The following is a 14,030-nucleotide window of genomic DNA, read 5'->3' on the forward strand; positions in this document are numbered from 1 at the left end:
GGCTGTCGGATCCCCTGGGACTGGTGTTATGGACAGTTGTTAGCTGCCATGTGAGTGCTTGGATTCGAACCGGGTCTTTTGCAAGAACAACCGGTGTTCTTAATCGATGAGGCATCTCTCCAGCCCCAAACCATCACTGCTTACAGATGATATGATACTATACTTAAGAGATCCCAAAAGTTCCACCAGAAAACTCCTAGAACTGATCAAAGCTTTCAGTATGGTGGCAGGTTATGAACTCAGTCTACAAAAATCAATAGCCTTTCTATATACCAATAACAAGCAATCGGAGAAAGAATACAGGGAAATGCTCCCATGCACAGTTGCTGCAATATATATGTCAAAAGTATCTGGGAGCTCTTATCTAATCCTTAAAAGATTTTAGGGTTACCTCTTCAGAGGGGGGAATGTTAGTCAGAAGCCCCATAAAAATATAAATACCCCCCCCCAGAAATCGTTTCTTTAATTGCACCAGAATAAACAAGATAACTAATGCCAATCACACAGTATGGATTCCTATGCAGTAAGCGTTATCCAAGTCTTCGTAATTAGGAAAACTAGAAAGCATTCTTTGTCTCAGTCTCTGTGGGTGTCTGTATCTTTGAGGTCTCATCGCACCTCATGCAAATCTCTGTCTTCAGCTCAGACCTTGCTTTCAAAGCCAGGCACACCTGGGCTCACCGGCTCCTCAGACTGATTCCAGCATTTTGTCCCTCACCTTTCCCCATAATTCTGTCTTAAGGCATAAACTAGGGTCTCCTGCAGTTTCATGCTGTATCCCTGAACCTTAGGATCTTAGCACCGGACTGTTCAGAGTCAGGACATTTAAAGTAGTTATTTGAGCTAAATGAGATCATCAGGGTGGGCCCTAATGCTACATAAGTGGTGTCCTAATGAAAGGAGAGAAATGCCAAGGTTGTGTAAGCACTCAGGGAGGATGTGTGAGGAACCGGAAGGAAGAGACGGTCACATGCAAACCAGGGAGGGAGGCCCCAGGACTGACACTTTGATCTTAGACTTCTGGCCTCCAGAGCGCTCAGCTTATAATGTTTAGGAGACTCAATTCATCTGTTTTGTTATGCCAGCCATAGCAAAGTGATCTGCTTTTCTTTTCTTCAGAGGTTCCTGTCTCCATGAGGACCTCAAATCAGCCGAATGACCATGGTCTGTTAAAGAACAGGGCCGTGGGCTGGGGAGGCAGCTTCAGTGGTAGAGTGCTTATCTAGCTTATAGGAAGCCCTGTGCAAACTGGGTGTGGTAGAGCATGATGTGACCCCAGCACTCAGGAGGTGGAGGCAGGGGGATCAGAATTTCAGTTGGCCACACAGTGTGCTTGAGGATAGCCTGGGATACATGAGGCTGTGTTTTGAAAGGTGAGAAGAAAGAGAAAGAGAGAGAGAGACAGAGAGAGAAAGGAAGAAGGGGAGGTACAAGAAGAGATATAGAGACAGAGAGAGAGAGAGAGGGAGAGAGAGAGAGAGAGAGAGAGAGAGAGAGAGAGAGAGAGAGAGAGAGACATGAGTCCTTCCACTAAGGGAGTCTCTGCTCTCTGTCTTTGCATCTGAGGACTGCTGGAAAAACTGAGCTGCAAGGCACCAGCTGTCGGCATCTTTGATTGCTTCCCTCTCATCCTTCTCACCTTGCTAATGTCTTCATTTCCCCAAATGTCTGAGGACATTCAGTAGAACTGTGAACATACATATGCCCAGACCCTGCCATTCAGAGGACTGACGAGGGGAGGGAACCCTCAGCTCCACTGGCCACACATCTGTGGGGCTTCTGGACATCTTAAGAAATCTCAAGTTTCTGTTATTTGATTGGTCCCAGCTTTCTTCTTCCTCCCTGAGTGCCCGGACGTCTCTGTTGAGAACCAGCTCCCCACTCCCTGTTACTCCACAGGAAACTGACAACCAGCCATAGGAAGGGGACCTTCGCTGCTGGTAAGTTGACCTCTGATGACTGAAAAAGTATTGTTTGAATGCTTGTTATATGGTCTGATAGTCCTAAAGTCCTGAACAGAGATGTTCAGTCTCACACCCATCCGCATGGGATGGCTGCTTGCTGGGTCCTTGACCTGGAATATGTTGAGAACAAAATGCACTTAGAGGCATGGGAAGATGCTTTAGAATGTAAAGAATGCCTTGTAAGCTTGAGGTCCTGTGTCGGATCCCAGGACCCACGTAAAAAGATAAATCCATGTGGTGTACATTGCTGGGGAGGTAGAAAGAGGCTGATCCCAGGCTTGGACCAGTCAGCTGAGTCAGTCTGGCTAGTTTCAGACCAGTGAGAGGCCCTGCCTCAAAATAAAGGTGGACAGTGACTAGGTTAATCTCTGGCCTCCATGTGCACCTGTGCGCGCGCGCACACACACACACACACACACACACACACACACACACACACACTTGAAATAGTCTTTGACCATGGAAACCACTAAACTATTGCGTTAATAGTTTGTATTTTAGTTACATGTTCCAAAGACGTTATTTGGGAACAGGTTGGGTTATTATTTATCAATAAGATGACTGCCCTCAGAGTTTTATATTCTTTCCAACATCACTACCAGAAAATTGCCAGTTACATATGCGGCTGCTGTGTGTGCATCAGATTATGTTTCTGTTGGACGATGTGACTCTAGAGACACTTGGTAATGTCTTGAGTCTGCACACTGTTGCAGAGGGTTTTTCAGGAAGGAAAATAAATGGGTTAGCAAGGAAAGGACCTGACAGCCCAAGCTGAGCCCAGGAAACAGGCTTTACTTGGGGGTCAGGCCCGGCCTCCGAGGACGTAACACTGAAGCTGAGAAAGAGCCAGGAGAGGGATGCTCCATGGGAAGAGCATCGTGAGCAGAAAGGAACAGAGGGTACAAAGCATCTGAGGTGGTCAGGAGCTTGTGTGCTCAAGGGATCAAAGGACACAGTGTGAACTGTGCATGGGATGTGGGAGGACATAGGGGTCTGACGAATGAACAGGGCAGATCCAGAAGCTCACAGCCCCTGGGGAGAGTTGAGCAGAAAAACGTCATGATCATTTAAAAAAAATGCCCTTTTTTGTGTTTTATCTAGCCAGTTTCTCATTTATCCTAAACTGGCCTTAGACTTGCTATGTATCCAAGGCTAGCCCTGAACTCCCCGACCTCCCGCTTTTACTTCCAAAGTGCTAGGATTACAGACACGCAACACAACGCCTAACTTAGAATTATGTCTCGAGATAAGATATGAGTATATTATCCAGTCTGGCCTTGAAGTTCTGAGCTTACAGGATCTTATTCAACAGCTGGGACCCCAGCGATGCGCCACCACAACCTTGCCCTGTTAAAAGGTCGCAGGGCTTCTGTCTGAAGAATGGATTTTAGGGAAGGGGGTGTCAGATTCAGGAACAAGTTACTTGCAAGACTGTTGAAAGTATCAGGGGCCATGGGCAAAGGCAGTGGTGATGTGACTGATTCTCCTCTGTGTTCAGTATGTACAGTGGGACTGGATTGGATTGGAGGATAAAGGAAAAAAGAAATGAAAGGTAAATCTTACATTTGGAAACTTACAACTGAATCTGTGAACTACAAATAGAAATAATGTTGGGAGAAGAGGCTTGGGAAATGGGACATTAGAGAGTGCAGTTTGTGTAACGCTGGGTCTTGGTGCTGCAAGGACTCTGACTGGGAGAAGTCAACAAGTCGATTGGTTTCTTACTCCCTTCCCTGAGTCCTTTAAAAAATATTTTATTATTTTAATTTTTTGTGTATGAGTGCATTGCATTGCCTACATGTATGTAAGTCATGCAATGCCCATGGAGGTCAGAAGAAGGAGTCAGGTCCCCTTGGAACTGGAGTTACAGATGGTTGTTAGCCATCTGTAGGTGCTGGGAATCGAACCCAGGTCCTCTGCAAGAGCAGCAAGTGCCCTTAACCACTAAGGCATCATTCCAGCCCGCCCCCCTCCCCCCCCACTGTGGCCTTTCTGTGCTAGGATCTTGTCTGGCTTGAGCTTCCATGAGACTGATGCATGCTGTAAGACACCTCAACCCTAGCTGAGGGACTGCGGACAACTGACAGCCACTGGGAGGGCCAGAGTCAATTTTCTTTAAGGGTGTAAAGCTGGATAGGTCAACCAGGCTCCAGTGGATGGACCCACACTAAAGGGCATTTGGAGACACAAAATTTGACTTGGTAGTCCTTAATATACATACATATACATATATGTATATATTTGAGGGAGAGAAAAAATCTTGAAGCTGAGTGGGGGGCACAAGGGAGGTTCAGTTAGGGGAAGGGGTCTAAATATCATCAAAATATATTGTATGAAACCCACAAAAATTCAACAAAATCTTTAATTTAAAAAAGAAGCCAACTGGTTCTATCAAGAGAGAATTAGAAATAAGATTTTATTTTTATTTATTTACTTTTGAGATAGATTCTCCATATAGCCTCAGCTGTCTTGCAACTCTCTGCGTAGACCAGGTTGGCCTCGATCTCACAGAGATCCACCTGCCTCTGCCTCCCGAGTGCTGGGATTAAAGTTGTGCGCCATCTCACCTGGATCAGAAGTATAGAATTTTAAGCCACGAGGCTGGATTGTATTATCTGTCACCTGTGGAAAGATGAGAGAGGGTGACAGTGTTTGGGCAGGTGCAACTCCAACATTTAGATCCAAATTTATAGCAGAAAAAGCTGGCAAACTGGACAGACAAGAATGTGGTTCACTGAACTATGAACACAACCAAGTGTATGCTGTGTGAGTCTTTGATCATTTTAAGGCATAAAGTGACTTGGGAAGGAAGAGGGGGTCTAACGGGTGTCATGCCATGGGGACATCAGGATAAAAACGGAGAAGAGAGAATTGTGTTTGGAAGCCTGGAGTCAGCACCTTGAGGAGACGCATTTGGTGGCGAGCTGGGGACCCAGTTGGTGTGTTTGGAGTGTGATCAAGAGTTGTGGGGAAATGGATAGAGCAGGTGCCCATTCCAAGGTCTGGCTGTGAATTCTGTGAATAGGGAGAAGACTCGGGCAAAAGAGCATTCTCTCTCTCTCTCTCTCTCTCTCTCTCTCTCTCTCTCTCTCCCTCCCTCCCTCCCTCTCTCTCTCCTGAATCTAGGGCTTCTTATATGCTAGGCAAGTATTCTACTGCTAAGCCACTCTTCCCACAGCTCCTCACTGGGGGGCTCTAGGCAGAGGCTCCACTGCTGAGCCACACCCCAGCCCCTCACTGGGGGACTCTAGGCCAGTGCTCTACCATTGAGTTACATCCCCAATCCTCTTTTTACTTTTTGTTGTGAGACATGTTCTCGATAAATTCAAGTGGGCCTTGAATCTGCAATTCTCCTGTTTTAGCCTCCCATGTAGTTGGAATTATTAGCATGCATGACCAGGTCTGCTGGGGATGATTTGTATGTGAAGGGAGGTGACATGATAATGTTCATGTGACAACGACACATTTCACTAAAAAGCACATCCTTGTGGTTTTGACTTGGCTTGGAAAAAAGAAAAGGAAAAAATGCAGGAATCAAGTTTTGGTGAGGGGGAGATAGAGGAGAGGAGAGGAGAGAGAGAGAGAGAGAGAGAGAGAGAGAGAGAGAGATCCAGAGTCTGTGTGTGGACAGGCAGTTTGAAATGTATGAGAGTTCCTTCCCCTGGAGGAACTGATGGTAGGTAGAAGGGAAGGGTTTGGTGAGCTGGTTAGGTTTTGTCAACGTGAGAAATTAGATTCCCTGGGAAGAAGGAACCTCAGTTGCAGAACTTCCTCCATTGGACTGGTCTGTGGCCACATTTGTGATGTAAATTCTTAATTGCCAATTGGTGTAGGAAGGGTAGCCTATCTGGGCAGTGCTATCCTTAGACAAGTGGGCCAGGGCTGCGTAAGAAAGGTCGCTAAGCAAGCCAGGCAGAACAAGCCAGTAAGCAGCGTTCCTCCATGGCCTCTGCTTCAGTTCCTGCCACCAGGTTCCTGTCCTGGCTTCCCTTATGATGGACTGTTATCTGTGAGGTGAAATAAACCCTCTCCTCAGTTGGTTTTGATCAGTGTTTTATCACAGCAACAGAAAGCAAATCAGGACAGATGGGGATGGTAAACGTGCACATCTAATTATTACCATTTTTTTTTCTCAGTAAAATTTCAGTCAAGATCATAGCCCAAGTGTGGAAATGACAGTGTTGTGTGGATATTGCCGTCAGTCTAAGGGCATTGTTAGGTTCATTTTCCTCAGCCAACTAAATTAAAAGGCAGGAAAAAAAAAAATCTGAGACCAGCAGAGAGCAACAGTCAAAGTTATTTAAAGATTAAAGAATCACACATCCATATACCCACTCTAACAGAAAGATGAAACTCTCCCCAAGTGGAGAGGGGACCTGGAAAAAAATCCAATGTCCCCTGGGGAGACTGTGGATTTTAAGGGTTTTGGTGGTTCCCCTTCTCTCTAAATTTGGATTGGTCACCTTAAAGAAGAGAAGGTTGATAGGTCATATCTCCAAGCTGAGACATCCAGGGCTATGTGACTCCAAGCAGGGCAGTTGAAGGGGGCCTTTAGGTGTTACAAAATCAGGACTTCTGCCAGACCAGCCAGGAAGTGTGCCATCTTTATTACTTGTTAGTGACCCTGTTTGTGTATTAGGGATTTAGTCCCTCAGAAGAGGAAGTGAGGAGGTTTGTGGAGCAAGCAAAGGCATTGAATCTTCTTCTTCCTCCTCCTCCTCTTCCTCCTCCTCCTCCTCTCTCTGTCTCTCTCTGTCTCTCTGTCTGTCTCTCTGTCTGTCTGTCTCTGTCTCTCTGTCTCTGTCTCTCTCTCTCTCTCTCTCTCTCTCTCTCTCTCTCTCTCTCTCTCTCTCTGTGTGTGTGGTGTGTGTGTATGTGTGTGCCCACGCACGCCAATGATACACATAAAGTGCCCCCCTCCCCTCCTCTCTGTCTTTCTCATTCTCGGTGTGTGTGGTGTGTGTGCATGTTTGTGCCCACGGAGGCCAATGGTCAACATCAAGTGTCCCCCTCACCTTCCCTCTGTCTTTTTGACGCAGTCTCTTCCTGAACCCTCAGCTCACTGGTGGGCTTGGCTGTCTGGCCAGCGAGCTCCACCTCCAGGAGTTCTTCTCCTGCTCTTTCCCTCCCCCAATGCACTCCCATATCCAGCACTACTATGGGTGCTGGGGCTCCAGACTCAGGTCTTTGTGCTTGCATGACACTTTATAGTGAGCCATCTCCCCAGCCCGGAATACTCATTTTATGGAAGGAAACTGAGCCTGCTAAGCAGAGAGAAGTATCGACGTGCTCAATTTTCATCAAGTCAGTTCCATTTCAGACTCAGAGTTCCCTATGTGCAGTGCCTGAAGAGGCCAGAAGAAGGCATCAGATTCCCTGGAACTGGGGCTACAGATGGTTGTTGGCTGCCATGTGGGTGCTGGGAACCAAACCAGCACCTCTGTAAGAGCAGCCAGTGCTCTTAACCACTGAGCCATCTCTCCAGCCCTTAAGTCTTAATTCTTTTAACTTTGTACTGGTTATGCAATTTATAAAGCACAATGCTATCCAATATTCACAACATCTTAGAATGTATCCAATACTTTATTAACGTGTGCAATCTTCAAGAGCTGCTGAGATGAGTTGTGAAGTTAAAACGAAACTCTTCAAGTTTGGATTCACATCTATGAGTACTAGTTACTACTGTCACAAGCATGTTCTCCTTTTTAGGTAGAGCAGGCTGGCCTTGAACTTACTATATAGCTAAGGACGACCTTGAACTTCTGATCTTCAAGCCTCTACCTCTAGAGTGCTAGGATTATAGGTGTGCACTGCTATACCCAATGTCTTTAAAATTAAAATTTTGAGGCTGTCACACGTGCACTGTACTTACCTCGGTTTCCCTGCCCATTCCACACCAACCCCTTCAATGTCCTTCCTAACTTCCTCTCAAATTCTTTTTTAAATGTACTTTTTATTGAATTTTTGTGCATTTCATACACTACATCTTAATCATCTTTATGCTTCCTCCCCCACCTATACCCCCATGGTTCCCCCAACCAGATTCATGCATTTGTCATATATGTTAAAGCCTAGTGAGTCAAGTTTGTATACCCAGATGCCCCTCAGTGCAAGTTCATCCACTGGAGTCTAGTCAGACTATTCAGAGTCACTCTCTTAAAGAAGATCAACTCTCCCTCACCCGGCAGAAATCAGTTGCCAATAGTTCCTCGGCTAAGCTTGGGGCCTGGTGCCCATTTCCCCGGTTCTATGCAGGTTTTTGTCTGAATGAGCTGCATGCTGACACCATTGCTGTAAGTTCATATGAGCAAGTTCCCAGAGACCTGAAAGCCTTTGTTTCCTTATGTTCCTGCACCACCCCTGGCTCTTGCGATCTTTCGGCCCCCTCTTCTACAATGGTCCCTCTTGACCTCTTTAATTATTCTTGTTATTATAATTATTATAGTTACAATCCACTCAGTCCATTTAGTGTGGTTCGTATGTACATGTGTTTTGGGTTGATCACTTGGGACTGGATAACCTATCGGAGCACTCATCCCTGGAGAAAACGGATTCCCTGTCTTTGAGCAGCTGTTCATCGCCTGTAGCTTTTCATATGGAGGTGGGACCCTGTGACATTTCCCCAACCCACACTGGCACTTCAGCTGGTGTCATTGTGCAAGTCTTGTTTAGGCAAGCACACTGTTGCAATTTCAAGGGTACAAATGTCATGTCTAGAAGACCCTACCTAACAGCAGGTCCTCTGGCTCTTAAAATTTTCTAGCCCCTCTTTGGAGCGGTTCCCTTAGCCTTAGGTGCAGGGTTGCTTCGCACCCACAGTCACTTATGCTCTGCATTTTGACCAGTTGTGGAACGCTGAAATAGTCTCCAGCGGTTGCAAAACACCACACCTAGGTGCTGGGGACCAAACCGTGCATATTAAGCAAGCACTCTCCCAATGAGATACAGCCCTGGTCCCACAAGCATGTTCTTGACTGAACTTGAGCTTCTGCAAAGCACAGCCCAGAACGGGGCCCCAGGACACAGTACAGAGCATGGTGAGGTGTGTTAAAGGCTCACTGTGCGTTCACCCTGGAAGATTTCCACATCCATCCTCATTAACTAACTTATCATGTTAAAAGTCCGTGTTTATCACGAAGCCGTTCCTGACGTGCAGGAGAGGAAAACGAGGCTCAAAGACATGACAGTGGTGGGAACTCACTGGGGAGGCTTCACAGATGCAATTAGAGAGCACTGGGGCAGAGGGTGTGCTCAGTGGGTAAAGTGCTTGCTGCACAAGTGTGAGGATCTGAGTTTGGATCCCCATCTCCCCCATTAAAAGAAGGCCAAAAATATAAAAGTGTTTGGAAGCTCTTATCTAATCCCTAAAAGATTTTAGGGTTACCTCTTCAGAGGGGGGAGTGGAGTAGTGAAAAGCCCCATAAAGAAAGAAAGAGTACATGAAGTCGTTCAGGAAAAAGTGACTGGGAGATATGGGAGGAGTTGGAGGGGAGGGAGTGGGCGTGGGTTTGTTCAAAACACCTTATATGCATGTATGACATTCTCAATAAATGCTTTAAAAAGTTAGACAAGAGCCGGGCATGGTGGTGCACGCCTTTGATTCCAGCACTTGGGAGGCAGAGGCAGGCGGATCTCTGTGAGTTCGAGGCCAGCCTGGTCTACGTAGTGAGTTCTAGGCCAGCTGGCACTACAGGGAGACCTTTTCTCAAAAAAAAAAAAAAAACAAAAACAAAAAAAGTTAAGCGAACAAACAACAAACAAGGCACTTGTGGTTGGAAAGATGGCTCAGTAGTTAGGAGCACTTGTTTTTCTAGAGGACCAATTCCAGTTCCCAGCTCCCGTGCCCTGTGGCTCACAACACTCAACACTCTGTAACTGCAGCTCCAATGGGTCTGACGATCTCTTTGTCCCTTCTTGGACAATTGCTTACTGGTGACACACACATAAATAAAAAATAAAAGTCAATCTTTCAAAAAACAAACAAACAAAAAAACCCACAAACAAAACAGGCACAGCAGCATCCACCTATTACCCCGTTCTGGGAAGGCAGAGAGGAGAAGTCCCAGAGCTCGCTGGTCTGCTGGTCCGCCTGCCTAGCCAATCAGCAAGCTCTAGGTTCTGTTGGAGAATTTATCTCAGAAAATAAGATGACATGGTTGAGGAAGACAGTCAACATTGACCTCTGGCCTCCACATGCACATGTATAGGCACATGGATGTGTACACACTGTGGACATATGTGGACTGCACACACACACACACACACACACACACACACACACACACACACAAAAGAAAAGAAAAAGGAAACGTTCACTTGACTCTAGAGCCCAGTGCTTTTCAACTGCGGGTGGTTTTGTCTCCCTGGGGACATTTCACAATGTTGGTAGCCATTTTTTTTTTTTCTGTTCTCGTAACTGGAAAAGAGTTGCTCCAGGGATCTAGCAGAGGAGATCAAAGATGTTGCTAAACATCTGTTCTGGTTTGCTTTCAATTGCTGTGATTAAAAAAAAAAAAAAAAAAACAAACACGGTCAAAAAGAATGTATTACAATTTACGATCATCAGGTCACAATCCATCATTGAACAAAATCAAGGCAGGAATTCAAGGCAGGAACATGGGGCAGGAACTGAAGCAGAGACCATGGAGGAAGGCTGCTCCACTGCCTTGCTTCCCCCTGGCTTAATCAGTTACCTTTCTTGTACAGCCCTGGTCACTCACCTAGGGATGGCACCACCCACAGAGGGCTGACCCCTCCTCCATCAATTAGCAGTTAATGTCTCACAGGCATAGCCACAGGCCAATCTGATCTTGTTCAGATGAGGTTCCCTCTTCCCAGGAGACCTTAGTTTGTATCAAGTTGACAAAACTAACAAGTACAGGCTCCTATGATGTAGGGCAGCATCCGCATACAGCCAGAATTAACTAGCCACAAGTGCCAAGAGTGTCAGGGTTGAGGAATTCTGCAGGACATTACACAATGACTTGGGCAGAAGTGATGGGTGGAGATAAGATGAGGAGGAAGTGTGACTGGAAAAGGAGGAAACCACCATCCTATCAATGTGTCTGATTAGTCAGCGATGATCACAGAGCCCTTTCAAATGTAGTGTGTTAGTAAGGCAAAGGTTAGAGCTCTGGCAGTCACTAAACTTGGTTTTCAAAGCATTTACTGTTAAAAAAACCCCACTGAAACCCCGAGTGTATAGCTTTTGATTGACAGGAGAGGAATGCCACTGTTTCATAATATTATCATGAGAATTAAATGTGAACAAGTGCCAGGTGTCTTATGTGAGAGTATTTGGGGCTATGCATCTCTCTCTCTCTCTCTCTCTCTCTCTCTCTCTCTCTCTCACACACACACACACACACACACACACCCTACTTAGATAGGAAGCCAAAGACAGACCAAAGTAGAGATTACACCAAGGTCTAACTTGGTGAATCAATGAGTTTATTGCTATCTAGACCAGGCTGGCCTTTTCCCCTCCTGTCTCTGACTCCTCAGGGCTGGGACGAAAGGCATGTGCCACCATGCCCGGCTAGTTTATAATCTTTTTTCATAATCAGTGTGAGATGCGTTAATACTTCTGAAAATGTGCAGAAAAACGCTTTCTCCAAAGATCATCCAACAGAAAGCCAGCTTTATGGTATTACTGGAGCAAAGGGTCTCCTGGTTTCAAGTGGAGTGGGTTCTGAATGAAGATGCTGTAAGGTGGAGACACACCTGAAATGTGCCTATTGTTGACCTGTTTCAGGTGCGGTCAGGATGGAAGCCAACTTCTCCAGCGCTCTGAACAGCTCAGAATTGGTGGTCTACGACTCTGCCATCTCCAGAGCCCTGTGGATCCTCTCAATGGTGGTCCTCTCCATCACCTGTGTCCTAGGTGTGCTGGGCAATGGGCTGGTGATCTGGGTGGCTGGATTCCGGATGGCACACACCGTTACCACCGTCGGCTACCTGAACCTGGCTTTGGCGGACTTCTCTTTCACAGCTACTTTACCCTTCCTCATCGTCTCCATGGCCATGAAAGAAAAATGGCCTTTTGGCTGGTTCCTGTGCAAACTAGTTCACATCGTGGTGGACATAAACCTGTTTGGAAGCGTCTTCCTGATCGCTCTCATTGCCCTGGACCGCTGTATCTGTGTACTGCACCCGGTGTGGGCTCAGAACCACCGCACGGTGAGCCTGGCCAGGAAGGTGATGGTCGCACCCTGGATTCTTGCTCTGACCCTTACCGTACCACTGTTCCTTTTCTTAACCACAGTAAGACACCCAGGAGGGGATGTGTACTGTACATTCAATTTTTTATCCTGGGGTGACACCCAACAAGAGAGGTTGAGCGTGGCCATCACCATGTTGACAGCCAGAGGGATCGTCCGGTTCATCATTGGATTCAGCATGCCCATGTCCATTGTCGCCATATGCTACGGACTCATTGCTGCCAGGATCCACAGAAGAGGCCTTGTTAATTCCAGCCGTCCCTTGCGCGTCCTAACCGCTGTTGTGGCTTCTTTCTTCATCTGCTGGTTCCCCTTTCAGCTGGTTGCTCTTCTTGGCACTGTCTGGCTCAAAGAGACACTGTTGAGTGGAGGGCATCAAGTCCTTGACATGTTGGTCAACCCAACAAGCTCCCTGGCCTTCTTCAACAGCTGCCTCAACCCCATGCTCTACGTTTTCATGGGCCAGGACTTCAGAGAGAGACTGATCCAATCCCTGCCTGCCAGTCTGGAGAGAGCCCTGAGCGAGGACTCGGCCCAGACCAATGTCACAGACACCAACTCTTCTTCACTCCCTGCAAACACCAAGTTATAGGCAACATGGGGAGAGGGCCAGGTGCCGTCTTGTCCCATGATGGCCTCACTTCAGCCTTATCTAACCTTGTGCCATACTCTTGAATGTTACTCTGGAAAAATACTTCTGTATCCCTTGATTTGAGAGAAAGAAATAAAATCTGAAACTACTATGATTGTCATTTTGGGAGTTTTCAACTCATCCCCCCTTTTAAATTATTTTGTTTTGGAGTCTGAAGAGATTGCTCAGCAGTTAAGAGCAGTGTAATTAATACCAAGCCCAAGGCACATAACAATGCTACACAGTGATGGTCAAATTAAGAGTCTTTTAATAAGGGCCGATGGTCAAGAGGAGCCTAATGCCAGAAAGAACTCTTGACCCCAAGGAGATGCACAGCAGGGTTTATAAAGCTTAAAACTATAATTACATCATGCCAAGGGTAAAGCTGATAACTATAGTTCTATCAGATCACCATAGTTATCCCAAACCAGGGGCAGGTGAGTTAACAAAAAGGTTTTCAGTTAACAAAATTTTCCAAGTTTCTGTTAGGAAAAACAAGTTTCTCAGTTACCAAGCAGATGCTGGTGTCACTGAATTCTGAGAGGATGCTCTACCTGGCCAGTTGCAAGTGTCTCAGTATTGTAGAAACAAGCACTCCCTGAAATGCAGGTGCAGCCCTCATGGGAGAGAGAGCAGGGCCGGAGGAGGGGCAAGAATCAGCCAGAGCAAAAGGGAGTCAGTCCGGCTGTTTGGTACGGCGTTTACAGAGGACCTGAGTTCAGCTCCCAACACCCACGTCCATTGGCTTCCAACTGCCTCTACCCCAACCGCCTCTACCAAACTCCAGAGGGATTCGATGCCTCTGGCCTCTCTGGGCACCTGTACTCACACGGGCGCGCATGCACCCCCCGCGCGCGCGCATGTGCACACACACACACATACACAATTAAAAATACAATAAATCCTAGAAATTATTTTATCAGCATCTAAAATTTTGTGGACATGATGGTGTATGCCTGTAATTCTAGCACTTGGGAGGCAGATGCAGGAAGGATCAGCTCAAGGCCAGTCTCAGAAAAAGAAACAAACTAAACAAACCAAAAACAGTTCAATCGTAAAGAAGAATACTGTTATGTCATTTGCAGGAACGTGAGCCAAGCTCAGAAGGACAGATATTTTAAGTCTTCTCTCATTTGTGATTTTATGTATCCCTAGATTCTATAGAGACACACAAATTATATATAGAGAATATGCATATGCATACACACAAATATA

At 46.4% G+C, this 14,030-nt stretch overlaps 1 protein-coding gene across 1 annotated transcript; it reads left to right on the forward strand.

The window, feature by feature from the left end:
* Nucleotides 1-1,860: 1,860 nt before the first annotated feature.
* Nucleotides 1,861-12,894, forward strand: Fpr2 (formyl peptide receptor 2). Its single transcript, XM_008853372.3, has 2 exons — nucleotides 1,861-1,940; nucleotides 11,719-12,894. The coding sequence occupies exon 2, from the start codon at nucleotides 11,730-11,732 to the stop codon at nucleotides 12,774-12,776; it is 1,047 nt and encodes a 348-aa protein (XP_008851594.1). The 5' UTR covers nucleotides 1,861-1,940; nucleotides 11,719-11,729; the 3' UTR covers nucleotides 12,777-12,894.
* The last annotated feature ends 1,136 nt before the right edge of the window (nucleotides 12,895-14,030 follow it).

This window comes from Nannospalax galili, unplaced genomic scaffold (genome assembly GCF_000622305.1).
Source record: "Nannospalax galili isolate Female #2095 unplaced genomic scaffold, S.galili_v1.0 scaffold1827, whole genome shotgun sequence".
Lineage (NCBI taxonomy): Eukaryota > Metazoa > Chordata > Mammalia > Rodentia > Spalacidae > Nannospalax > Nannospalax galili.